Source organism: Rutilus rutilus, assembly GCF_951802725.1.
Source record: "Rutilus rutilus genome assembly, chromosome: 13".
Classification (NCBI taxonomy): domain Eukaryota; kingdom Metazoa; phylum Chordata; class Actinopteri; order Cypriniformes; family Leuciscidae; genus Rutilus; species Rutilus rutilus.
This window is the reverse complement of record NC_140218.1, coordinates 37,364,348-37,391,972: the sequence shown is the minus strand read 5'-3', so window position 1 is coordinate 37,391,972 and position 27,625 is coordinate 37,364,348. Positions and strand designations below refer to the sequence as shown.

Here is a 27,625-nt window from a genome sequence, read left to right as displayed (position 1 = left end):
CACACGTGTACAGTACAGGTGCAGATTTGGACATGCAGCGCAGCTTATATTGATAGAGATGATGGGTTTACATTATACGTGTGTGCGGATTTCTCGAATGGACGCACAGTTATTGATAAACAACACAAACACTTCTCGAACCCCAATAAACTGTCGTGCATCCGCCAATGGCTGCTAGATGGTGCTCTGCGATACCTCTGTATCCATAGTGATGCATTTTCACCGTACATTAAAGCTTAATTTGGGATAAATTAATTATATCATTAAGTCCCAGCAATATTAAGATTTAAAGACTTCCTCATAGCATAGGACATCACTTCAATCTGGAGATGGAACCTTTATTTTACTGTCTAGCAACACAAACCACACACACAAACCGCGCTAGGCCGGGGCTTGCTGGGGCGGGGCGTCTGACGCAGTACGAAATTCTCGCGATATCCTTCATGTTTAAGAGAGAATTAGCATCTTCTCGCGATATGTGTTGTGTTTATGGAACAGACAGTTATCGCGCGCGCTGCGGCGGGATTCAATGGCCGCCTGTTTTAGTTTTGTTATAACGATTATCACAAATATATATTAGTTTATTTTTTAGTGCAGTACAGGATTGCACTATTGACGTGCAGGTTATTTTAAAGATATATTAGTCTGCCGTTGAATATATTTGAAGTGCTCAGAGTCGATGTTAGCCTGCTTGCTTTTTTCGTGCTAGCATTAGGCGCTCTGAACAGCGTCACATTTAAATTTTTTTAATCAAACTCTCCGGAACAAGTAATTCGCCATGGGCTACCTAAAGTTAATAGAGATCGAAAACTTTAAATCTTACAAAGGCAGACAGATAATCGGGCCTTTCCACAAGTTTACAGCGATTATTGGGCCGAATGGATCAGGTAAGCGTGTTCACAGTTCGCTTATAATAATAACAACACTTTTAATAAACAATCAAGGATAATTACACGTTTAACCATATTAATACACGCACATATCACCGCATTAATTTATGTCCGTCAGTTTATGACGTCCCCGTCATCTTTTGTCAAATTCTTCAACATCTCAATATTTCATTCAAGTAATTTACCAGTCAAATAAAATCAGTATCAATGAACCCCATCTGTGCACTGTAAAGGGTGATACTGAAGCTGAATATTGAAGTGGCATTCATCCAGATGTGTACAGACTAATGCAGCTCAGATGTGGTGTAGATGTGGTAAAGGGTGTTTACTCTTTACAAAACATTACTCAGACCTCTTTCAGTGCCAATAAAGTGATCAGTTCTCACTACTCTAAAAATCTCACTACTTGATTTATCAAAGGCCACATTTACTGTTTTTGAGCCATCCAATATGAAATTATTATTATTAGTGTTTCCTGATTTAGTTTAGACTATGGTTGGAGGACCTCAGAGCCTTCAGGAGTCTTCAGGAGGTTCACTTGGAGACTCCAAAAGGACACCCGCTGTCCAAAGGCTATAAGGAGTCAATATAGCTTAAAACTATGCACACCAAAGCACATATAATCAACATTCCAGAACATGGTTTTCAATTGTAATTTTTAACATTTTCCTAGTGTGTGTATTCAGTGCAACAGCAAAAAGGGAGAATATTTGTATTGAAGCTTTTTTCCCCTAAAAACTGAGTTGACTTCTACACGGTTGCAACCGGTCTCTGTTTTTGTTTGTTTTTTAACAATGTGTACTTACAGGGTTTTATTTGAAAGAGATTTTTTTTTTCTTAAGAAACATTGTGTACTGTACCTGATATATCCAAATGAATAACTATAAAATCAAGATCAGAATCGAATGAATAGCTTGTGATAGGGCTGTGTGACAATATATCGCAATACAAAAATGCAACAAATGTATCGTGGATAGTTAAAAATAAAAATGACTTTGAGGAAAAAATGACGTTTTCAGAGTTTTAGTGTCAGTACTACATTAATCTACTGTATATAATGTTGAATATAATGTATAATAATGCAATGGGGGAATATCTGTGTGTCCTGATAAAGCCAGATGTCTGATGTTACCAGTAAAAGTGGCCTACATTATATTAAATATATCTAGTCAGTGACAGAGATCAAGCATATTCATCTACAATAATCCTGTATTTTCAGCTTCAGAATCATGAATATTGTTATTCTGGCGTCTCTATTGTCCTGTGCTTTGGGTTTCAGCACTAAATCCAAGCCTGTTCATTTACACACACAATGTAAAACCAAATTTAGCATTTTAATCAACAGTTCATGTTTTGATAACCTAATGTCTTGGAGTGTCGCAATAATATCGTATCGTGAGTTCAGTTTCGTGATATTTAACTACTCGTGCCATGAGGCTGTCGTTACACCCCAAGCTTGTGATTCTAAATCATAACTAGTTTTCTTTTTTGTGCTGTATTTCAACTGTCTTTTATTGACGTTTATCTAATGAAAGTTTTTTTTATTATCAGGCAAATCCAATCTCATGGACGCCATCAGCTTTGTTCTGGCAGAGAAGACCAGTAACCTGCGTGTGAAAACTCTGAAGGATCTGATTCATGGAGCTCCAGTGGGCAAGCCTGCAGCCAACCGGGCGTTTGTGAGCATGGTGTACCAGCAGGACAGCGGACAGGACCTGACCTTCTCCAGGATCATCATCGGTACTGCACACACTGCTCACGCTGGCTTTAGGCCTGCACACTTAACAGGGTGGGGTATCTTTGAGTTTTAGCGATTCCCAGTTTTCTTTCCATTAAGGTAAAAAAAAAAAGGGTCAATCATTTAGATTATTTATTCTGTGTGTTTTTGTAAAATATTATATTGCAGCTGAGTAACATCAGCATAAATCAGCAGAACTTTTGCCTATGGTTTAACAAATACCACAGCAAAAACAACTAGACTAATATAATTATAGTACATTTCAAACTAGGGATGGGACGGTATGAAAATTTCATATCACGCTTATAGTGACCAAAATTATCGTGATTATCAATATTATCACGGTTTTGTTAAAACGAGATGAAAGTGTTCAAAAATAACTGATGCTCACACTGAAAACTGTATTCAATATTAGAAAATCAACAAACAACAAATAAAACAAGCAGCTCTATGCACTTTTTTAAGCAAGATTATATTCTCTGGCATTTCCTTCCTTATAATGACCGTCGTCAATAGCAACGCATTACAACACAGCGCACATCCATGTATCGCAACGGACGCGCTCTCTCGTTTCATTCAAATACAACTTGCCGTCTTGCGTCTCTGTTTTTGGATGATTGTTTTGTACGCTGTACAAAATGCATTTATAAACATGTAAGATTTAAAACATTAATCTCAATTCAAAATGTCCCCGTAATTATGTGGTAAAAAAAAAAAAAAGTGTAATAAGTGTACAATGATATACATTATTATCCCTAAAACGTCACTCTTAATAGTCTTGTTTGAACTTGTCTTTGGCTCAAAGCCACTTGCTGCAAACTTTTCTTCGTGAAGCTTCACGTTTATTTCAAGTGAGTGAGATAAAATATTTCAACTCAAAACAACATTTGGTGCCCAATTATTTCCCAGACGTAGTTTTGGTATTGAGGTCAAAGTTAACTTGCCTTGCGTTCGCTATAAACAGTGGGTGATGGTCACACAAGACGACTCGGCAGCTCTGAAGTGTTTATTGTAGTGACCATCCTCGATTAAAGGAGAACTCCGGTCAATTTTAACATTGAGCTCATTTTTTTTGTAAATTTGGAGTGCTGTCAATACAGAGAACAACGACAAAAATCGGTGTTGCCTACACCGTGTTATTCTATTTTTAAAATTTGCACCCTGTTGACTTCAATGGGGCAATGTTTAAACCTGCTTTTAGCCTCTTAACATCCTTGATGTGTCATTACAAGTGCACAGGTCATGTGAGTGATTCCTTCAGAGTGAACACGAGTGAATCTGACTGCAGTAGATGTGAAAGAAATATATAAAAAATTATGTTTATTCAGCCAGCCAGTCGATTGTTGAGTTCACGTGCATAGGTTTAGTACTTATGATCTCACGCATGAACTCGACAATCGACTACTGTGGACTTCGACCGAAAACAGGATGTAAATACAGGTATGAGCGCTGGCTGAATAAACATAATTTTTTATATATTTCTTTCACATCTACTGCAGTCAGATTCACTCGTGTTCACTCAGAAGGAATCACTCACATGACCTGGGCACTTGTAATGACACATCAAGGATGTTAAGAGCCTAAAAGCAGGTTTAAACATTGCCCCATTGAAGTCAACAGGGTGCAAATTTTAAAAAGAGGATAACACGGTGTAGGAAACACCGATTTTTGTCGTTGTTCTCTGTACTGACAGCACTCCAAATTTACAAAAAAAATGAGCTCAATGTTAAAATTGACCGGAGTTCTCTTTTAAGTTTCACGCAGGACTTTTGTAAAAGCCAAAATATGAACAAACCTCAGATTTGGTCCTCTTAACAGGCTGAAAATCTCCTGAGCACGGTCCGCCATTCCTTCTCCAATAAAAAACAACATTGCGCGCTGCGCCTGCGTCACACTGTTGCTGGCTGGACAGGATTTACAGTGAGTTATTAAAATCGAGATAATCAAATACGGTTTTAATGATAATTAAATTTTAAACGATAATACTAACCGTCAGTACATTTTATGGTGGTTTATAGTGAAACCGGTAATCGTCCCATCCCTATTTCAAACATTAATAAAGACTAGTAAACAGATGCAGGATAGCATCTCTACTGGCGAGGATTCTGAGTGGTCTAAATATTGAAACATGGACACACATCTTCTGTGGAAGTCTCAGGACTGAAACATGTTTGTCCAGATGTCCTTTCATGCACACAACAGACATGATTGTGATTGATTACATGTTTGGCTGCTTCAATAACATACTTTCAGTGGGTCATTTGAAACCACAGGAGTTGACTTTATTATTATTATTATTATTATTATTATTATTATTATTATTAAGTGTGCAGCCCTAGAACAGAGTGGAATGCTTGTCTTCTGCATGGTGTCTGAACTGTTCATGTCTTGTGTAGGCTCCTCCTCAGAGTACCGCATCAACAGCAAAGTGGTGGCTCTGGCTGAATACAGCGAGGAACTGGAGAAACTGGGAATCCTCATCAAGGCCAGAAACTTCCTCGTCTTTCAGGTTATTAGAGCTGCTGCTTTATGATTGTTCAGTTTTAAAGGTGGAGTGACATCCGCAGTTCTGGGCTGCGTTTCTCAAAGGCATCGTAAGCATAAGTACATCATAAAAACACTGGCACCAGTGGTCTCTACGATCAACTTAGCTCATGATGCTTTTAAGGAAATGTAAGGTCATAAAGTCTTTTTACTTATGCGATGTCTTACATTTTAGATTACACTTTAACTGAGACATATATAAATACTATCTAACAAAGATTTGTATTAATCTTTCTTTGCGGATTTGCTTATTCACGTGACAATTTGCGCTCACTGTGAACTGAACATCGCATAGAATATGAATAATGTGATCTAATTATTGTTACCAACAAAATCTTTGTAAATATCGAGATATAATTGGTCAATATTGCACACCCCTAATGTACAGCATTCATTTTTATATCTTCAGGTCTGACAAAGGTCTTAAAAGACCCTGTAACCCTGTCACTGGTATCTGCAGGTTTGAGGGCTTTTTTTGTGCCAGTAAACATCTAAACCCCTGGCTCAACTGGGCCTGAACTGGGCCTGTAGTAGGGGTGGAACGGTACACAGAAGTCTCGGTTCAGACATCACGGTTCGGTGCGAGTTCGGTACAATGGAGGGAAAAGCAAAACAAAAATGTATTAGGCTGTTTTTTTATTGTGCATGTCTCAGGCTGGACCACCAAAGTAAAATAAATGTCTTAAGCCTTGTACTTTTTAAATAAGTTTTATTAATAAAGTAAAGGCATAGAACCAGTTTATTTGTAGTGCACTGACAATAGTTTTATATAATTAGTTTATTAATTAAATTAATAAAAAGGACAAAAAGACCTTGAGATATGTTTGGTAATTGTACCTGAATGAATTTTAAAATAATTTGCTATATTTCAGATTAATATATTTGTTTTCCTTAATTTTAATGAACACTAACTTTATTCTCATCTGAATTATAAATAATTTATTTCTGTATAAAATAATACTACCATTAAAAACACATCTTTTTTAATTAATGTAGAATGTGTGACAGATTAGTGCTGTGTTTGAGGACAAGAAATGAAAACCAGTGCAATATGATGAATGTCCAAAAGACGGCACCGACAGACTGTTTTTAAATGGGGTTGGATAAATATTTTTTGCTTTTAAACAGTGTGTGTGTTTTTGGTTGGGTGACAGTTGTAGTTTACAGTATGACAAAAGCACAATGTTGTGTTTTATTGCAAGTGTACACAAATATAAGTAAACACTTTGCAGTTTGAATGATGTCCTGTATGAACAAAATGACGGAGTGTGTTTTTATGTTTCCACTGTTCGATCTCGATCGCGCCCGCGACTATCTCTCTCTCACACACACACAAAACAGACATTGCAGCCTGTTCATTGTAGCCACGGAGCTTCAGAGCTAAGGCGGGTCTACAGATTAGGTGTCCCTAAAGAGCCCGCGTATCTAACAGTAGTTCCGCATTACATTAATGAATTTGCACGCGAGTTTTATTTATTTTTATACCGTGTATTCTCCATGTATATTCATGCACTGAACCGTGACGCCTGTACCGTTTCGGTTCAATACGAATACATGTACCGTTTCACCCCTAGCCTGTGGGAAACGTGCTTAGCATTCGGCCCTGTGTTCCTCTTTTCCTTTGCACTTTCTCCAGGATCTCTTTAGTTTTTGAGAGCAAAAACGCACATAAACATGAATGGTAGGATTTGTTGAATTACTACAGTAACAGGTCAGATAAATGGACATAAACCAGAACTTCCAGGAAGTATCTACAGTAAGTGCAGATGTCTCTCTGGTGTGTTTCTCCCTCAGGGTGCGGTGGAGTCGATCGCTATGAAGAACCCTAAAGAGAGAACTGCTCTGTTTGAAGAGATCTCTCGCTCCGGAGAGCTCGCGCAGGAGTACGACAGGCTCAAGAAGGAGATGGTGAAGGCCGAGGAGGACACACAGTTTAACTACCATCGCAAGAAGAACATCGCTGCTGAGCGGAAGGAGGCCAAGCAGGAGAAAGAAGAGGTGGGCTCCTAATGTAGCGCCAGTACATCTTCTCTTTCTTCTAATTCATGTGAGTGTCAGAAACCCTGAATGTGTGTGTTCTCCGTGTGTCGTGTGCAGGCGGAGCGGTACCAGCGGCTGAAGGACGAGGTGGTGCGCGCTCATGTACAGCTACAGCTCTTCAAACTGTTCCACAGAGAGTCAGAGATTGAGAAGCTGAACCGAGAGCTCGCCCACCGCAACAAGGAGATCGACAAGGACCGGAAACGCATGGACCGTGTGGAGGACGAGCTGAAAGACAAGAAGAAGGAGCTGGGCAGAATGATGAGGGACCAGCAGACCATTGAGAAGGAGATCAAGTGAGTCTGAGTGTGTTAAGATGCGCTTGGTCAGCCGGAGCACAAGTAGACGAGAGAGACACACCTGGTGTTTTAATCTGGCTCTTTTGAAGAAATAAAACGAACTCGGGTTTGATTTGGGTCGTGCTAGAGCCTGTATAGGCTACCTGTCTGTGTGTTACATAGTAAACTAAAAGAAGGGTTATATATCATATTTTCTGGCTAGTTTACTTTATAAAATGTTGTTGTTGAGTCTTCTGGCTCCACTGTCTGGTTAAACGGTCTCCAAATGATCTCTTTATCTCTTTCTTTGTGTGTTTTAGACTCTTGTCCCCAGTGTCACAGACAAGGCTTAAAGGGATAGTTCACTTTGAAATTAAATTTTGGTATGTTTTAGCTTACCTGAAGGGCATCCAAGATGTAGGTGTCTTTGTTTCCTCAGTAGTTTCAATTTTGATATTTTAGGTCAAACCGTTCTTGTCTGTCAGTCATATAATGCAGGTCTGCGGTCACTGTCTCAAAACAGCATGCACAAGTCCAAATTAAAACAATTCCCCATCGTCCAAATGAAACAATTCCCCATCGTAAGTACACTTTGGTGGCCTAAGACATGAAACGAGCGGTTTGTGTGAGAAAACGAACCGTATTTATATAGTTTTTGCCTCTTGAACAAAGCCGCGTCCAACTGATCTGACGGCGCGGGCGGGTATAGATATATACACTGATGTCGCCTTGGCTAATGAACTGCAATAGCGAAGGCGACATCTAGTGCTAGTGTTTCTATACCCGCACGCGGGCGGATATAAATATAGAAACACTAGATGTCGCCTTCGCTATTGCAGTTCATTAGCCAAGGCGACATCAGTGTATATATCTATACCCGCCCGCGCCGTCAGATCAGTTGGACGCGGCTTTGTTCAAGAGGCAAAAACTATATAAATACGGTTCGTTTTCTCACACAAACCGCTCGTTTCATGTCTTAGGCCACCAAAGTGTACTTACGATGGGGAATTGTTTCATTTGGACGATGGGGAATTGTTTTAATTTGGACTTGTGCATGCTGTTTTGAGACAGTGACCGCAGACCTGCATTATATGACTGACAGACAAGAACGGTTTGACCTAAAATATCAAAATTGAAACTACTGAGGAAACAAAGACACCTACATCTTGGATGCCCTTCAGGTAAGCTAAAACATACCAAAATTTAATTTCAAAGTGAACTATCCCTTTAAGCTAGTCCCAGACTAAAACACACGTTTGATCTGTTTTAACTGAAAGCACTGATACATTTTAAAATATATCAGTGTCGTTTTGTCTCAAGATACACACCAGTAATGTGTGTGTTTTTTTTTTCTTAGGCACATTTATAAAAGCTGCTTAAATATCCTAATTGAACTAAAGCCTAATCCTGGCTTAATCTAAGACAGGCCTTGATGTTTTAGTGTAAACCATTCATTGCTGTGCACTTTCTACTGCATCATGGCTACACTGATTTCATTTCATTTAAAAAAAAAAAAACAATAAAAAAAAAGTCATATTGTGAAATATTATGACAATTTAAAATGACTGTTTTCTATTTTAATATATTTTAAACTAATTTATTCCTGTGATCAAAGCTGAATTGTCAGCATCATTACTCCAGTATTCAGTGTCACATGATCCTTCAGAAATCACTCTAATATGATGATTTTATGCTCAAGAAACATTCATTATTATTTTCAGTGTTGAAAACAGTTGTGGACACATTTTTTTAAAAATTCTTTGAGTAGAAAGTTCAAAAGAACAGCATTTATTTAAAATAGAATATTTTCTAACATTATAAATGTCTTTACTGTAACTTTTGATCAGTTTAACTCATCCTTGATGAATAAAAGTATTGAGTATCCCCCAAAAATAAAATAAAAATTCTTACTGACCTCAAACTTTTGAAGGGTATCAAGTATATCCTGCAGGTTTTGTTGGACCTCTGAAAACAATCGTGAGGCAGCTTTTATATTTTCCCTTGGCGCGAAATGTTGCTTGATCACCTGACCGAGCAGAAAGTCCCTAAGTTCAACTATGAAAATGTATAAATAAAAATAGCTTAAAGACAAACGAAATGTAGAGCCCTGAGCTCTTGCAGAATTTATTCCATAAGGATATGGAAAACAGTCTGGAGATCTCTTGATCACATATGATTATACATGATTAGTGCTCCGCTAGTTGTGACATGTAAACTGATTGTGTTTGACATGTGTACAGGGAGAAGGATGCAGATCTCAATCAGAAGAGGCCTCTGTACATTAAAGCCAAGGAGAATACTGCTCACAAGATAAAGAAACTGGAGGCTGCCCGTAAGTCTCTGCAGAACGCACAGAAATGCTACAAGAAGCGCAAGGGAGACATGGACGAGCTGGACCGGGAGCAGGGGTCGGTGGAGATGGCCAGACAGGAGTTTGAGGAGCGCATGGAGGAGGAGGCCCAGAGCCAGGGGCAAGATCTGCAGCTGGAAGAGAACCAGGTACAGCTGATCAGCGGCTCCACCCTACACATCCCAGCATAAACCATCTGTTCAAATCATCTACACGCTCAAACCACTGCTGATTTGAACAGAAAAGCAAGTCAAGGCTACTGCGTGCAAAGAGCTCTCGCTTTATAATCACTAAAAGGCTGTCACTCATTTTAGTTAATCTAATCTAAAGCTCTCTCCTTCTGAGCGCACTTATCGTTGTACTGTGGCTAAAAGTATACTTACTAGGGTAAATGTAAACTTGCAGAGCATTGCCTTGAAAATTATTAAATAACAGCTTCCTTAGCGTGCAGTATAACTGTGGTGTGTGTGTGTGTGTGCTCAGGTGAAGGCATATCACCGTCTGAAGGAGGAGGCGAGTAAGCGAGCTGCCACACTGGCTCAAGAGCTGGAGAAGTTCAACAGAGACCAGAAAGCGGACCAGGACCGCCTGGACCTGGAGGAGAGGAAGAAGATAGAGACGGAGGTGCGACACGTTACTGCAGACTTCACTTATTAAGAGAAAATAAACACACGGAGTAGCTTGATTTGCTGTGATTGTCGTTATAGGCCAAGATCAAGCAGAAGATCAGAGAGATCGAGGAGAACCAGAAGCGCATTGAGAAGCTGGAGGACTACATCACCACCAGCAGGTACAAACACATCACCACGCCACATCTGACCCAGCAAACAGCTGTGAGTGTGTGCGCTTCATCGCTCTCGCTCTGCTCTTCAGACAGTCTCTGGACGAGCAGAAGAGGATGGAAGAGGAGCTCACCGAAGAGGTGGAACAGGCCAAGCGGAGGATAGATGAGATCAACATGGAGCTGAACCAGGTACAGTCTGAGAGGCAAACGTTAAAGCAGCTTTTAGAAGACACTGAGTCAGAGCTCTCGACTGAGACCAAATGCATGTATACGGTCCACCCCATTGGCCCAAGGACAGTAGCCAATGGCGTGGCAGACGGTTTCCTGCGCAGAGCGCTCTTTCTTTACAGTGTGGCAAAGTAATCTAATTCCAATTAAACTTTTATCTGACTCCACGGTTTATTACAATCTCAAATTTCGGTTTGAACTTATAAATGTTAGAAATTATAAAACGTTGTTCAGTTTTGGCCCAGACTTTATTTCGGCTCATCCCTACTGGAAATCCTCGCAGAAACCATTTATTTCTGGAAAGGAATTTATTTCTCGTTAGTTTAGTTTTTAAAGCCTTTCTGTGTGCAATAACACTGTCCTACCATCAAATGCTGTGTACCACGGCGTTGGACTGTTTTCTTTAATCTTCTTTAAGCGCAAAGGAGCAACTGTGTCTAAAGTGATGGAAAAGAGTTAAAAGTTTCTGTCGCAGTATCGAGTTCTAGGCATTACACCAGACTAGATAATGATCTGAGATGTCATCGCTCTGCTGCAGAATTTCAGCGGCATCAACATTGATTCCTTGTGATAATATTAGATCTAGAGTATGATTACGACAATGAGTAGGTCCCGACACGTGTTGTCTAACTCCAATTGAGTTCAGAATGTCTGTAAATGCCAATCCCAATGCATCTTTTTCATGATCATTCAGAATGACACTAGGCTGTGCCATCTTTGTACATTATCACGCTATACCTGAGAGAACAGCGACCTGAACTCAGGCAATCTTTGAGAGGAGTGAAAGGTTACGGCGTGAGTAAGAGCTGTGTTTGCTGAAGTGTGTGATGTGTGTTGTGCAGGTGATGGAGCAGCTGGGTGATGCTCGCATCGACAGACAGGAGAACAGCAGACAGCAGCGCAAGGCTGAGATCCTGGAGAGCATCAAGAGGCTGTATCCTGGATCAGTGGTGAGAAGGGGCTCCTTTAGCCTTCATTTCATATAGAGTGGAGATAGTCTACACACCCCTGTTAAAACGGCTGCTTTTTTGTGATGTAAAAAACAAAACGAAGATAAATCATATCAGATCTTGTGCACGTTTAATGTATAATTAATGAATTGTGAAATTACAACCTATGCAATGGCACTAAAGCACAGTGAAAAGGATAAATAAAAAGCTTGGATTAACTGATTGCATAGGTGTACAAACCCCTGAACTATTACTTGAGGTGTGTTTAGAAAGGCACATCTTGACTTGGGAATATTTTCCCACTCTTCTTTACAAACATGATCCCGATCTGTAAAATCACACAGAGGTCTCCTATACCTTCTCAGGTCCACCATAGAGCATTCAGGTCTGGGCTCTGGCTGGGCCATTGCTGAACAGTTCATCTTTCTTTGCTAAAGCCTTTGTTTTTGTGTTGATGTAGTCCGTCAAAAACCTTCAAGTGGAGTGGCTTTTGGATCATTGTCATGCCGAGAGGTGTACGTTTCTCTTCATTTTCAGCTTTCTAGCAGACGCCAGAAGGTCTTGTGCCCAACTTGTCTGGTGCTAGGAGCTATTCAAGGGTCAGTTCCCCAGACACAGAGTTACTCACCCTCATGTCGTTCCAAATGTTAGTGATGTTTTTCCGATGTGCTGTTGTCTTTGTGCCAGACACAGGGTTCCCGCGGGGTCTTAAAAAGTCTTAAATTCTGGACTTTAAATTTAAGGCCTTAAAACGTCTTAAAAACAGCCAGATTTTCATCCGCGGTCTTAAATTTCATTTAGTCAGGTCTTAAAAAAGAGTTTACCCTCGTTCATTTCCAGAAACGCTGGCCGCAGAAAATTATTACAAAGTAGCAAAAAAGTATCGAAGTCGCTCGCCAAGAGGCCGTTCACATATCGCGTCTTTTTCGTGCTCAAGTTCATTCAAATGTAGGCGCGCGGTAAGCGCGTTTATAATTGAAGCGACGCGCTCGTTTTTTTCCAGGCGCAGCGACATGAAAAAAGACATGAAGGATGCGGGTGCACCCAAACACTACGGGTGTTTTTCTCTTCTCCGTAAATAAATCTTGTAACAGAGCTACAGCAAGCGCTTTTCGGCGGTGGAAATCCATTAGCCACTAAAACGTTTGTCATTGTGGAGAGCGCAGTGCATGGTTGCATAGCAACGACAGACGCCACGGGAAAATCGGTCCAAATTTTACTATTAATAATAAAAGATAAGCTAAACTGTATTGTAAATGTCAGTAAATAATTTTTTATAAAAAGAATGAGTCAAAAAAGATAAATTAAAGTCTGAAATATGTGAGGTTTATCTTTTTATAAAAAACTTTTTTGTCAACTTTATTTGAACTTGTACATGTTAGTATATAACATGTTGCAAGACACTTTTAAAATCTGGCTGTCATTTTTAATCGTATTATTTTAATGTTTATGTTAGTGTGTATTGATGCTAATTTTATTTGTTATTTGCTGTTTTTCGACATAAAACTTGTATTCCCAGTATTAGTATAGTACTAGTATTAGTACTTTTTGAACAGGATTCTGTGATAACAGTGGTAATTTTTGGCACTATAATAATTAAATGAAATGTTCATGCCATTTCATCTCTAGTTATGATCAACTTTGATCAACTAAAATCAACTAATTATGTGTTTTTTACAGTAGGCCTATAATATGCAAAGTACAATTTTCTATAAAAAATTATATCTGATTCTGTTCTTTTCTCTGACACACGTTTGGTCTGGAAAGTTACTAATGTGATTGCTTTATCTGTAAATTAAGTTAATGCTTTTTCAATTACTGAATTCATTGAAATAAAATGAATTCTTTGATTTGAATATTTTTTTGGTAGGTCTTAAATTTCAATCTTTATGGTCTTAAAATGTCTTAAAAAGGTCTTAAATTTGACTAACTGAAACCTGCAGGAACCCTGCAGACATACCGTCTACAGTCTTGACCATAAAGTTCAGTCTTTGTCTCAGATCGTAACGCATTTCCCCACATGGTTTTAGGAGGCTGGGTTTGTTTTTGCAAGGTTTAGCCGGGCTTGTTTGTTGTTAAGTCAGAAAAGGCTTGTCACATGTATAGAGCAACTAGAAAGAGCTGCAGCTCATGTAATGCTGCTGTTGGCCTCTTGAAAGCCTCCCTGAACATTTAGTTTCATTGTCAATTCTAGAGGGATGACCTGTTCTTGATGATGTCACTGTTGTGCCATACTTTCTTCACTCGTTGATGACTGTCTTTGCTGTGTGCCGTGGTATATCTCATGCCTTGGGAATGTTGTAGCCCTCACCTGAGTGATACATTTCAACAATGAGATCCAGCTGATTCTTCGTAACCATTTAAGATTTATTTAGAGTTAATCAGAGTAAGGTGAAGACGACTGTTGCTATTTCACATGAGCTTGATTAGTTAATTCTGAACATGGACACATACCAAATTATAAAAGGGTTGCACATATTTATTTTCTGAAATGTGACTTTGGTTTTCACTGCCATTGCATAGGCTGTAGTTTTTAGGTGCACAAGTTCTGATATGAATTATCTTTGTTTGAAAAGCTGCCGTTTTGATGGGGTTTGTAGATTGTTTTTGTACATGTATGTGTGTTATATTATTTGTATGCTCACATATGCTCCTCTCACACTCCAGTACGGGAGACTGATTGACCTGTGCCAGCCCACACAGAAGAAATTCCAGATCGCTGTCACGAAGGTGCTGGGCAAAAACATGGATGCTATCATTGTGGACTCTGAGAAGACAGGTCGTGATTGTATCCAGTACATAAAAGAGCAGCGTGGCGAACCCGAGACCTTCCTGCCCCTGGACTACCTGGAGGTGATGTCACTGGAGTGTGTTTCACTGAATGTGTTGTGAACCATGCTTGTTGATTGATGTATTATAATGTCCTCAACAGGTCAAGCCCACAGATGAGAAGCTACGTGAGCTGCGTGGTGCCAAATTGGTGATTGATGTAATTCGATATGAGCCACCACACATTAAGAAAGCCCTGCAGTATGCCTGTGGAAACGCCCTGGTCTGTGAGAACGTGGAGGACGCTCGCAGGATCGCTTTTGGGGGACCATACAGACACAAGGTACAAGGGAAAAAAAGTCACTAAATCGGATCTGTTTCTCCCTACGCACCTGACTTAGGGTGAACCGAGTGTGCTTGACACCTGAAACTATTATACTCAGTTGAGTTGCCTCTGAACGCACGGGTTGACGCCTAAGCGTAGCTATTCTTACCGCATAAATAAAATGCCCAAGAATTAGTTACTTGACCGCAATCTAACCCCGCCTCAGTGTCTCACAAAGAGTCGAACAACATCTCGCCCCCTATCGAACACAGTCACTTGGTAGTAAGGTCTCTAGTGTTTCACTAAATAACTTGTTCCACTAGCTAACTTGCTGCGCAGCAATAATAACCGACAGACTTCAGACGATGTCCTTCACATGCTTTAATCACGGCCGGGAGAGTTCTCGAGCATTTCTCAGAGAATCTCACCCAAAAAGAATAATACTTTTCAGGTTTTATGGGATAAAGACAGACACAACAGTAAGATCGACGTGACTAACTCATGACTTAACTCACGTCACCTTCTTTCAATATGATTGGTTCAGTTTGTAAAAGCAAGCCTTTCACCCTCTGTTACTGGCATGAGCAAAATTATCTCGAATCATCAGAAAAAATAAGTAAAGGGTTAAGAGTCGATTACTCAATGTTATGAGACTATTCCAGACAGTATATTTTTGATATTGTCTTGGTCTTCAGAATTTTTCATGGACACAATATTCAAAGAACAGAACATTTTGGTACATTTTGTTCAAGTGTTAGAATGATAGGCCTAAAAAAGGGAAGTAAGGTTTAGATGTTAGAATCATGGTTAGTTTTAAAGATAGTTTACTATCTTATCTATTAAAAATCCATCACACACCCCAGCGACTAATCTGAATGCTTCCGCAACCCAAAACACCATAGAGTTGGTGATTACTGCTTAGGCAAGCACTACTCACTCTTTGTGTGAAATTGATGTAGTTTATTGATTCTGGACATGTTTTATGTATTGCTTAGACTGTGGCTCTAGACGGGACGTTATTCCAGAAGTCTGGAGTGATCTCCGGAGGTGCCAGTGATCTGAAGGCCAAGGCTCGGCGCTGGGATGAGAAGGCCGTTGATAAACTGAAGGACAGAAAGGAAAAACTCACAGAGGAGCTTAAAGTAAGTCATGCTGAATTAGAAGGGTGTTTATGGGATTTGAGCAGATGTGCCGTGACTGATTGTTTGCATGTTGATATTAGGAGCAAATGAAGGCCAAGAGGAAGGAGGCAGAGCTGCGTCAGGTTCAGTCTCAAGCTCATGGTTTGCAGATGAGACTCAAATACTCTCAGAGTGATCTGGAGCAAACCAAGACCAGACACCTGTCCCTGAACATGCAGGTACCATCACTTACTCAACTTCTCATTTCAAGGTTTACAAGCCATACAGCGTTTGGAACGACTTGTTTTTTCTTCCCAATATTATAAAACAAATATTTTTTTAAGCTGACTGCAATCGTTACACACACGACTGGCAGTCTTCTGTAAGGCCTGAGACAAATAGAAAAACTACTTAGTACATCAATAAAATCCCTTGATACAAAAACAAAAAACTTTTGCAAATATAAAACTGGTCAATAAATAAAAGAATAAACTAATTTGTTCAGGTACAGTAGGTACAAAACAATGTTTTATTTAATATGTTATAAGAAATGCTAAAAAAATAAAACCCTGTATAGTCTTCACTGAATTAATTAAATATAAATTGATTCATAATGTTACTAAACTGATTGTTAAAAGCAGTGTGACTTTTTTTATATATAATTTTTATTAACATTAATGAAAATGATGGCAACAGTTTTTAGGCTACTGTCCCTTTAAGAACAAATGCACGGATCTAATATACTGGTACACATCCAGTTTTGCAAAGTTTGTGCAAGACAACAGACTGTGTTTATGTGAATACTCCACACTAGGGATGCACGATGATATCGGCACAACATCGGTATCGGCCGATAAAAGCTTTAAATGACCATCATCGGCATCGGCAGATATGAATATTTCTGCCGATGAGCCTTGCTGATAGGGTGGCGTGTTTCCTATGTACATGTGACGACCGTGCATGAGGGCCAGCAACTTAACGTGTCAACTTAATGTGGAGGCATTTCGAGCATGGGTGTCAGTTTGGTTTGAGATGTGCTGGGGACAGAGACGCATTCGCAAATGCATTTTCAGAAGTGCTGGGTACAATGACGCAGTAATTTTGTTTCTCTTTCGTGCAGGTCATGTTTTGAAAGACGATGTCCTGTAGCTTACTAATGTAAACTCTCCAAGCTACTATGCTCGCCACAGAGCATAAAATATTCATTTTATTGTATTTTTCGTGTTCGCATTTATGAGGAAAAATAGTGACAGTTCTCGGTTACGGACGTGAGCTCTCTGAAAGCGGCACTAAAAGAGACTGCTTTAAAACTTCCACAGAGACCTCAAGCAGAAGCACAAAGCCTTTCTAAGTGAATTTCGTTTTATATTAATTGTTTCTTAATTTTAATCAATGTTTCATCAACCAATTGCCTGGATTTAATAAATAATAAGTAAAGCAGATAATAGATATCACGACACAGAGGCGCCCGCGATTGAACTGGAGCTAGTCTCATAAATGAAACGAAACTCAGCATAGCCTACTTGCCTCACAGACCTGAGAAATATATCTATTATCTACAGAACGCTTGAAATCATATTTTTAAACAGAACAATTCAAAACGAAAGAAAACTATGTAATCCGAAATGTGCATTTCTCTCTGGCGCGTTCACTCACTACTGCGAAGATCGCTAGTCATCGTCAGCTTCATCTTTGCAGCCGACACAGAAAACACTTGTTTATTAATAAACAATTAAAATGTCTCCTTGCTATATTTGACATATTCATAATCATTACTTTTGCGGTTCGTTGTGACTGCTTTTAGTTGCTTTATTGGCAGCACCACCTTACATGTTACATGAACAGGTCGCCACTGCATCAGCACCGAAAACAGGGGAGCATTTGGTAGACCTGTTCAAGTAGAAGATGTACATTATTTTTATTTTAAAATTTATTTATTTTACTCCTAAGGACTGAAGTTTGAAGTCTGAACTTAAAAATAAAATGTGGCACTGGCATATCATTTATTCTCCAAGTGAAATAATTTGCCTATTTTTCAGGGGTGAATGTCTGTCTACATTTGTAAAATCATACATTTATGGTAGAATCAAATGTTGTTTTGTTTGTCTTGCCTTATCTACAACACATGAGTGTAATACGGTAAAGGTAGTACAGGAGAGAGAATTGGATTTCTCTTCAGAAAAATTAAAGTGTAAATATATCAGGGGGAAAATGTGTGTATCGGCATCGGACAAAATTAGTTTGAAAATATCGGCATATCGAATATCGGCCAAAATGCAATATCGTGCATCCCTACTCCACACAATCTGCATTTGACGTGCATTTAATTGTGTGTGTATTTGACCATTCAAGCTCAATAAGCTGTGAAAGAGAACTCGGATCGCCTGCGTCTGAGAGACGGCGTCTGCGCTGGAGCTTCAGCTGTGTGTTCGTCAGCACCGCATCGAGTCCTTCGTCGCGGCTTATTGTGATTAATAACACTTTCAAATAGGACAGTGAAGTTTAAGGAATATAACACTTTAGAATATCGACTTGTGAATTTCTAAATAATGTAAATGTAATAAAAAAGCCCCCCTCAAATAAAAAATCCCCCCACCTAAGGGTGTTTTAAATTACCCATTTTCCAAAATGAAGTTCAGGCCCTGAACAATCTGTATTGTAAATAAAGCTGACTTGACTAATAATCAAAAACTATTGCTATGTGATGTAATGGTACATGCCTAACTGCAAACCGTTCACAGTTGTCAAGCAGCGTTGCCACTTAACACATTAATATTAAGGTCAACTGCTGGTCACAGGTTTGCGTTTTGTTGCAAAACAGTATTTTCAACAAATTTGAATGTGGCTCATCCGATCTGAAATTAAAATCAGAACTAATTTGTTTCCCTGCTTTTTTGCTTTTCTCATATGTAAGTGTGAAAAATATCTTGTTATTGTGGTGATTTCAGGAAAAATCAAAGCTGGAGAGTGAGCTTGCTAACTTTAGTCCACGCATTAATGACATCAAGAGAATCGTCCAGTCACGAGAGAGAGATATGAAAGACCTGAAGGACCGCATGAACTTGGTAGGACACAGCAGAGTCACCTAAAACAGCTTTACCGTGGTTCATCTGTCACCTATCAGCGGTCATGTGGGTGTTTTGTCTTTCGTTCCAGGTGGAGGACGAGGTGTTTTTGGACTTCTGTAAAGAGATTGGAGTTCGTAACATTCGTGAATTTGAAGAAGAGAAAGTCAAGAGACAAAATGAGATTGCAAAAAAGCGGTGAGATCATTGAAATAATCTGCTTGTTGTGGATAAATTGTTTCAACAAAGATGTCCTACATCACAACACCAAAGAAAATGGCACAAAAAACAACAAATTCAGCCTGACATTGATCATTATTCTTTTTATATTTTTAACAAGGTCAATCAGAATTTGTGGAGAGTACTTGACTATTTGCATCTGATGGAGAATTATGACAATTATCATAACCATCTTATTTTCTGTAACTGATAATTCATCCTTTCCTCAAACTCTCTGTGTTAGCCTGGAATTTGAGACTCAAAAGACTCGTCTGGCGATCCAGCTGGACTACGAGAAGAATCAGCTGAAGGAAGACCAGGAGAAGGTGATCATGTGGGAACAGACGGTCAAGAAAGATGAGAGCGAGATCGAGAGACTCAAGAAGGTAGAGATCATTCAGATACTCTCATGATGATCGAGCCTAGAAAGAATGCTTGCTGAGTTTCATGTCATATTTTTAAACAGGAAGAGCAGAGGAATATGAAGATCATTGATGAAACCATGGCACAACTGCAGGATCTGAAAAACCAGCACTTGGCCAAGAAATCTGAGGTTAATGATAAAAACCATGAAATGGAGGAGATCCGCAAGAAACTAGGGGGAGCTAACAAGTGAGACCTTTCACTGCTTTCATGCGTAGATGTTTCCCAGAAAATGAGTATGATGTTGTAAGGAGAAACCTGTGTGTGTGTGGTCAGGGAGTTGACGCAGCTGCAGAAGGAGGTGACGGCCATCGAGACCAAGCTGGAGCAGAAGCGCAGTGACAGACACAATCTGCTGCAGGCCTGCAAGATGCAGGACATCAGACTCCCGCTGCGCTCAGGCACTATGGACGACATCAGCCAGGAAGAGGTGACTTCTTCACTGGAACGTCAATGCCGTTAAAAACTATAACCCAGGAAAAGAATTGAAAATATAAGATGCTTATGAATTATGTTAACATTTTTGACTACATAATTGCCATTCGTATAATTTCCCACATTTGTTTTTTCATAGTTTTCATGAATTAAAACTATTTTTGAAATAAAACGTAACTATTATTGGGATATAAGCAGTGGTAAAAATCCTAATAAAGAGCATGTAGTTGTGTTGAAGCTTTCTACCAGTGTATCTGCTAACCCCACCGGATATCCTGCTTGTGTGTGTGTGTGTGTGTGTGTGTGTGTGTGTGTGTGTGTGTGTGTGTGTGTGTGTGTGTGTGTGTGTGTGTGTGTGTGTGTGTGTGTGTGTGTGTGTGTGTGTGTTGCAGGGCAGTTCTCAGGCCGAGGAGACCCTCAGCAGCAGTCAGAAGGCATCTAGCACTGTCCTAGCCAAGGAAGCGCTCATTGAGATCGACTTCAGCAGCTTGTCAGAAGACCTAAAGGTACATCGAGACTTGCGTTACTGTGTACACTCTCAGAAGCACGTCGTTGTGTTCAGAATGTGACGTGAGTGATGCTGCTTGCAGGACTCTCTGTCAGAGGAGGAGCTCAAGGCGGAGATGAACACGTTACAGCAGAGACTCAATGAGCAGCAGAGCATCCTGCAGAGGATCAGTGCGCCCAACATGAAGGCCATGGAGAAGCTGGAGAGCGTCAGGGACAAGTTCCAGGAGACCAGTGACGGTCAGGCATTCACATGCATGAGAAGAAAAGTTGCATAAACACAGTCTTTACGTTCAGACTGAGTCTTGTGGACTAGTGTGACCCACTAGCAGTTAGCCGAGGGGGTAATCTACCCTTGGGGGTTTTAATAACTTGCTTAAAAAAATGATGACCAGTCTTAAAGAAAAAATGTAGATGACTAACTTGTAAGACTAGTCTAAGCAGTTAATGCCACTGTCCACAGTCTGATCATTTATATTATTTAGCTAGTATCTCATGGAAAAGAAATGTGCTTATGGCATAAAAAAATGACAGATAAAAAGTCTTAGGCATGCTAGAAATTGTTTTAAAACAGTTATTTATTTACTTTTGCTTTAGTGTGGCACTAAGATAGACGTTTCTAATGGATTTCGTTGGTCAGTTCTCTTTTCAAGGGACAGTTCACCCAGAAATGACAATTGTCCCCATTTACTCTCCCTCAAGTTGTTCCAAATCTGTATGAACTTCTTCATCCTGAACACATGTGCGAAACATGTCCCTTTAATGTAATTCAAGACTAACTCGATGATGAGATGTCTTCCATACGAGATCAGATGGAGCCATGCGTCTGTTGTCGTACAAACATAAAAAATTATGTTTGCAAAATGTAAAATTCCATATATTGCAAAATTTGTTTCGTTTATTGCAAAACTAAAGCAAAATATATTGCAGTGTTTCCCACAGAATTAGATTCTATTTGCGGTGGTGTGGTGTTTGGGGACTGGGGGGGGGGGGGGTTGATTAAGGCACAACAAAAGGGTTAAATATATCATATACTTTTATTGACAAGTACACATTTCCAATGCCAACACTTAGTGTCAGATCACTTAAAGACATTGCTATTGCTACATTGCTATGCCATTGCTACACTTTCTATGACTGCTCCACAGACTTCTTGTTGCAAATTTTGCTCATAATAGCCTTAAGACATTTGTACGGTACTGTGTATGTATGTGTATATATACACACTCCCAACACATTTAATCAGACGTAGGTGAACTAAACACAAAATCCAGGTTTATAAATTAAGCCGACAACAGGCCAAAAAACCCAAAACATTGTACGATATATAATAATTATAATAAGTAGGATTCGTGTTAATAAGTTAAGTCAATAAGCAATAAGTCACCTTTATTTCTATAGCGCTTTTTACAGTACAGGTTGTTTCAAAGCAGCTTTACAGAGATAAAATAAGAGAATCAATGCAAACAGAGTTCAGTTCAGCTGTAAAGCGGAAACACAATAGTGCAAGGGTCTTCATTAATCTGTCAAACACACATGAAGATGATATTTAAACCTGGGAGATCTCTGGTCCACCAAAACACATTAAATATGGTCAGCGGAAGCACTTCAGAAGATTTGGATTAAACCACTCGATTCATATAGATTTCTTTACCATCTCTTTAGGAACTTTTACAAGCGTCATCACTGTTTGTATTGCATCACTCAGCTTGTCTGTTGCAGCTCACCCAGAATTGCATTAACTTTTTTTTGTTTGTTTGTTTAATGTCATTTATTTTTTATTGTCATAGAGTTTGAAGCTGCCAGGAAGAGGGCGAAGAAAGCCAAGCAGGCGTTTGAACAGATAAAGAAGGAGAGATTTGACCGTTTCAATGCCTGCTTTGAGTCTGTGGCCACCAACATCGATGAGATCTATAAAGCTCTGTCCCGCAACAGCAGTGCCCAGGTACAGTGATGCTTCATCTCTAAAGGCCACCATACACTCACGGCAAACTTCTTTTTCGTTCTTCGGGATTTATTTTTTAACATCATAGATATGTTTGTACCAGTTCGGCAGTCAAGTCACGTTTAATTATATACCACTTTATACAGTGTACACAGTGGAAAAACAGTTTCAGTGTGAGCATGTTGTTACACGCGGATGCCGACCTCAATGGACTGATCAGAAGAAATGAAGCAAAGAAAAATTCCACATTAAAAAGGCATGGACTAATGGTCATCTAGAGGGGTTTACCAGTTCACTTTGGCATGCCATTTCTAACTCACAAAACAAACTTCATTTTGGCCTGGTTTTGCTGGAAGTGCTGCCACACCAGTATATGGGGGCCTTAGCACTACAACAAATAACCATCACAACTTTCAGAAGGAATTTGCACAGTTTTGTTGTTTGCGGGAATTGCTTGCGAATTGAATCGTTCTGAATACAAGTGTAGCTGCATCTCAGTGCGCTGTATCTGTGCACTACAATGAAAGGCCTGTTTCTATTTGTCACTCTCACAGAAGTTTGGGAACATTGTTCTCTAATGTCATAAACTCACTCAGTGACAAACTGACACTAGAGCTTTTTCCACTGTTCACGATAAAAGCTGTTACAGTAAATGAGAATGTATTAACATGCAAAATCAAACCGGTAGTTATTGATATTTCCAATGAAATAAGACGCATACACATCAAAACATCTGTTTCGTCTGCTCTGGTTTATTTGTGATCACAGGGCTTTGTTACTGACGCTTGCTGATCTATCTTAAAATGACTTAATAATGACTAAATGATTACAGTCTACATAGTGAATGTGGCCGAACAAACGCTCTAGGCGAGAGGGGCGTAGGAACAGATCTTCTAGTCTACACTCCACTGAGATGCAACTTGCAAGCAAAGTTTTTAGACACGCAAACCATGACAGCAAAGCAAGTGTGGTTTTGATTGCATAAACAACAAAAGTAACTGTGTATAGCCTGGCCACATGAAACCATATGCTTTCAACCCATGAAGTGTAGATCGTGCGTGTGTAAACCTGCATTGCCTCTGCTCCAGCTTGCTCTGTGAACACTATTTTTCAGGATTGTGTAGGGCTTGTCGAGGTTATGCTTTAATTTTCTCAGTTAGTCAGTGCAGCACTAATCCTCTCCCGAACACTAAGACAAATCTTTCCACTGGTGTGTGTGTGTGTGTGTGTGTTTTGCTAGGCTTTTCTGGGGCCTGAGAACCCCGAGGAGCCATACCTGGATGGCATCAACTATAACTGTGTGGCCCCAGGCAAACGTTTCAGGCCCATGGACAACCTGTCTGGAGGAGAGAAGACTGTGGCTGCTCTAGCTCTACTGTTTGCCATTCACAGGTGTGTAGACGTGTGTTTCCTTCATGTCAGATCCTTCAGCAGTGTGTAACTGACGACCTTCTCCTTCTCCACAGCTATAAGCCTGCTCCCTTCTTCGTGCTGGATGAGATCGATGCAGCGCTGGACAATACAAACATTGGCAAGGTTTGTTTCTCAGATAAATCTTTGACGAGGAACCCGTCACACTGGGGCTGGCAGAGAAGGTTTGGGAACCGCTGCTTTACTGTATGATTCATAGATGATGTAGATCAGTGACTTGTTCTTGAAGAGATTGTTGTCATCAAGCTTATGTCACTCCAAACCTTTATGATTTTATATGTGGAAAACAGAAAGAAGGCATTTTAAGGAATAGTTGTTGTTGTTTTTTCTCCCTACTCAGGATTTTTTTGGTAACCAAAACTGTTTGGTTATAAATATTCTTTAAGATATCATATTTTATGTTCCACAAACTATCCCTTTAAGGTTTGTGTAACTCTTACATGTTAAATAACATTAGAAATAAAATAAAAATTGTGAATTGACAGCCCAAACTTCATGATTGAGACAGCGTCACCACTACCATGAACAAAACTTGAATGCTCCTGATTTTCATAACCTAAAACATTCTCTGAGATTGACGTGTGCTGAGTTGTTGTTTGTGTGTGTTGTGTAGGTCGCAAACTACATCAAGGATCAGTCGGTGCAGAACTTCCAGGCTATCGTGATCTCTCTGAAAGAGGAGTTTTACACCAAGGCAGACTCCCTGATCGGGGTGTATCCAGAGGTCAGAGTTCACACACACACACACGCATGCTTTATTTCTGTACATTACTGTGATGTATAGTGACTTTAAATCAGCTTCTCGATGAAACTGCGTAGGCATGGGCAATATGACCAAAATATGTAATCATGGCAGTGATACTCATCGCCTAGTAATTCTGGGGGAAGTGTGTTCGTCACTCACTACACAAAATGTTGTACATTTACCCCAAAACATACAGATAATATTCAATATCATGGAAAAAATAAAAGATTAAATTGAATTGACAGCTATTATACACACGTTCTACTTTACCTGCTTACCTATCCAGCGACACTCTCACAGGCCACTTTATTAGGTAGAGCATGCTAGTACCGGGTCGGACCCGCTTTTGCCGTCAGAACTGCCTTAATTCTTCAGGGCACAGATCCAACAAGGTTCTGGAAACTTTCCTCAGAGCTTCGGGTCCGTATCGTCATGATCCATGATGTGAATCTCCCGTTCCTCCACATCTCAAAGCTGCTCTACTGGACTGAGATCTGGAGACGAGGCCGGCTGAGTTTAGTGAACTCACAGTTTAGTGAGATCAAGAGACCAGTTAGAGATGATTTGTTATGGTGTGTTACCCTGCTGGGAGGATCCATCAGTAGATGTGTCCACTGTGGTCATAAAGGGATGGACAGTTACTCTGGTGTGTAAATGGTGCTCGATAGGGCTGTCACTTTTGAGAAAAATCTAATTCGAACGGATATCAAATATCAAGCGATGTATTCGAATATCTACGAGTAAAATGAAGTTAACGAACAACCTCGATCCATCAGGAAACGCCACAGGGTCGCTGAATTTCACTGCTACTTCATGAAGAGTTTTTCTTTTCGTGAGGGAGTTTCTGAGTGAGGGATAAGAGAGTAACTCTTACCTTGGTTCTTTGATTAACATTAATGACACTTTAAGACCAGCGCTGCTGACAGAGACACGATCTGACACGCGTCCCATTTTCTCACAAATCTCTACGTTCATTTAAGACTTTATTTAAATCATTTAAGACTGCTCTTATGAGGACACTCGACAAAACGGACATTTGGCATAATGTGTGTGTTATGGTCTGTTCAAGCCCGAAAGAGAACTCGATACTGACACGCGTCTTTTCTGTGTGTGTGTGTGTGTGTGTGTGTGTGTGTGTGTGTGTGTGTGTGTGTGTGTAATAGGCAGGAATTACAGCGCGGTCTCTTTAGTCTTGTCGTTATCTTCCATTTTCGAAACAAGCTGGCTATTGGCTATTATTCGCTTGATGTGGTCATGTGCCTACGCTACAATACGTTTAGAGCGGCCGCCACTGGATGAGATGGCAAACAATAAAATAAAAAGCAAACGGTCTAATCATAGACTGTAATAAATGCGCTACACATGGCACTTTAAAAACCGGATAGTTTATTTATAGTTCGATTTCGGATATTTCACGTCATGTTCGAATGCATATTGTGACAGCCCTAGCGCTCAACTGGACTGAGGGAAATATCCAACACACCATCACCAGCAGCCTGAACCGCTGACACGAGGCAGGATGATCAGGCTTTCATGCTGGACCCGGCCATCTGAGTGTGACCCGTCAGACCCGGCAACGCTTCTCCAGTCTTCTGCTGTCCTGTTGAGCCTGTGTGAACTGTGGCCTCAGTCTGCTGAGATTCACGTGTGTGTGTGTGTGTGTGTGTGTGTGTGTGTGTGTGTGTGTGTGTGTGTGTGTGTGTGTGTGTGTGTGTGTGTGTGTGTGTGTGTGTGTGTGTGTGTGTGTGTGTGTGTGTGTGTGTGTGTGTGTGTGTGTGTGTGTGTGTGTGTGTGTGTGTGTGTGTGTGTGTGTCGAGCGTTCAGAGATGCTCTTCTGCAGACTTATGCTTATTTGAGTTACTGTTGTCTTACACTGGAACCAGTCTGGCCGTTCTCCTCTGACCTCTGACCTCCCACAGAACTGCAGATCACTGGATATTTACTCTTCTTCAGGCCATTCTCTGTAAGCTAGAGATGGTTGTGTGTGAAAATCCAGTAGATCAGCCGTTTCTGGAAGACAAATCTTCTTCTTCCTCGTTCTGATGCTCAGTTTGAGCTCCAGCAGATCGTCTCCATCATCTCTACATGCCTGAAGCATGAGGCGCTGCCACGTGATTGGCTGATTAGATATTTGCATTAACAGCAGATGAACAGGTGTACTGTACCTAATAAAGTGGCGGTGAGTGTATACGCTATAGAAACCGAACTAAACGTGCCTGTGTGACGCGCTTTAAAGCTGTTTTCAAACCATGAGGACTGTAGTTTTAAATAAAGGCACTGTACAAATAACTTATGCATTTCTGTCTCAACAGCAAGGAGACTGCGTCATCAGTAAAGTCCTGACCTTTGACCTCTCCCAGTATCCTGATGCCAATCCCAATCCCAATGAGTGACACATTCACATTCTTAAAAGCATTTGTGTTTTTCTCTGTACTTTCTAGAGATCAGCTTGGCTTTTTTAGTTCTTAATATTTACACATTTGTCTCTTGCTGGATTTAAATGTTTGATTATGAATTTCTATTTCTTTTTGCCTTCATACGTGAATAGGTGGAATCATCTGTGTTTCTGTTTAGTACTTTTTGGCAATCATGTAATTTTGATTAATCCATTAAAACTAGATTTCTCTGACTTTTTTACATTTGTAACGTGGCATAATTTGCTTTAAAGCTTTCTAGTGCAAACCATCACAGTTTGAGCTGAAGTAACTGAACTGGCCGAGACCTGCAGTGTACGGTGTTATTTCAGTTGCTTGGTGAAAGAAGTGTATAATCCCTTTTGTAGTCACTGTTTTTTGTCCTAATTTTACTCTTGAAAAATAAACCCTGCTTTTCACTAAA

The 27,625-nt window shown here is 40.0% G+C and overlaps 1 protein-coding gene across 1 annotated transcript; it reads left to right on the top strand.

Annotated features, from left to right (window-relative positions):
- Window positions 1-467: 467 nt before the first annotated feature.
- smc1al (structural maintenance of chromosomes 1A, like) lies at window positions 468-27,625 on the top strand. The gene is made up of 26 exons (XM_084427502.1): window positions 468-887; window positions 2,442-2,630; window positions 5,025-5,137; window positions 6,967-7,170; window positions 7,270-7,508; window positions 9,731-9,989; window positions 10,324-10,464; window positions 10,548-10,630; window positions 10,714-10,813; window positions 11,695-11,802; window positions 14,470-14,655; window positions 14,735-14,914; window positions 15,892-16,038; window positions 16,119-16,256; window positions 18,966-19,082; window positions 19,174-19,280; window positions 19,546-19,687; window positions 19,768-19,913; window positions 20,001-20,154; window positions 20,552-20,665; window positions 20,750-20,906; window positions 22,457-22,611; window positions 23,852-24,003; window positions 24,078-24,147; window positions 24,656-24,766; window positions 27,100-27,625. The coding sequence occupies exons 1-26, from the start codon at window positions 779-781 to the stop codon at window positions 27,178-27,180; spliced, it is 3,702 nt and encodes a 1,233-aa protein (XP_084283628.1). The 5' UTR covers window positions 468-778; the 3' UTR covers window positions 27,181-27,625.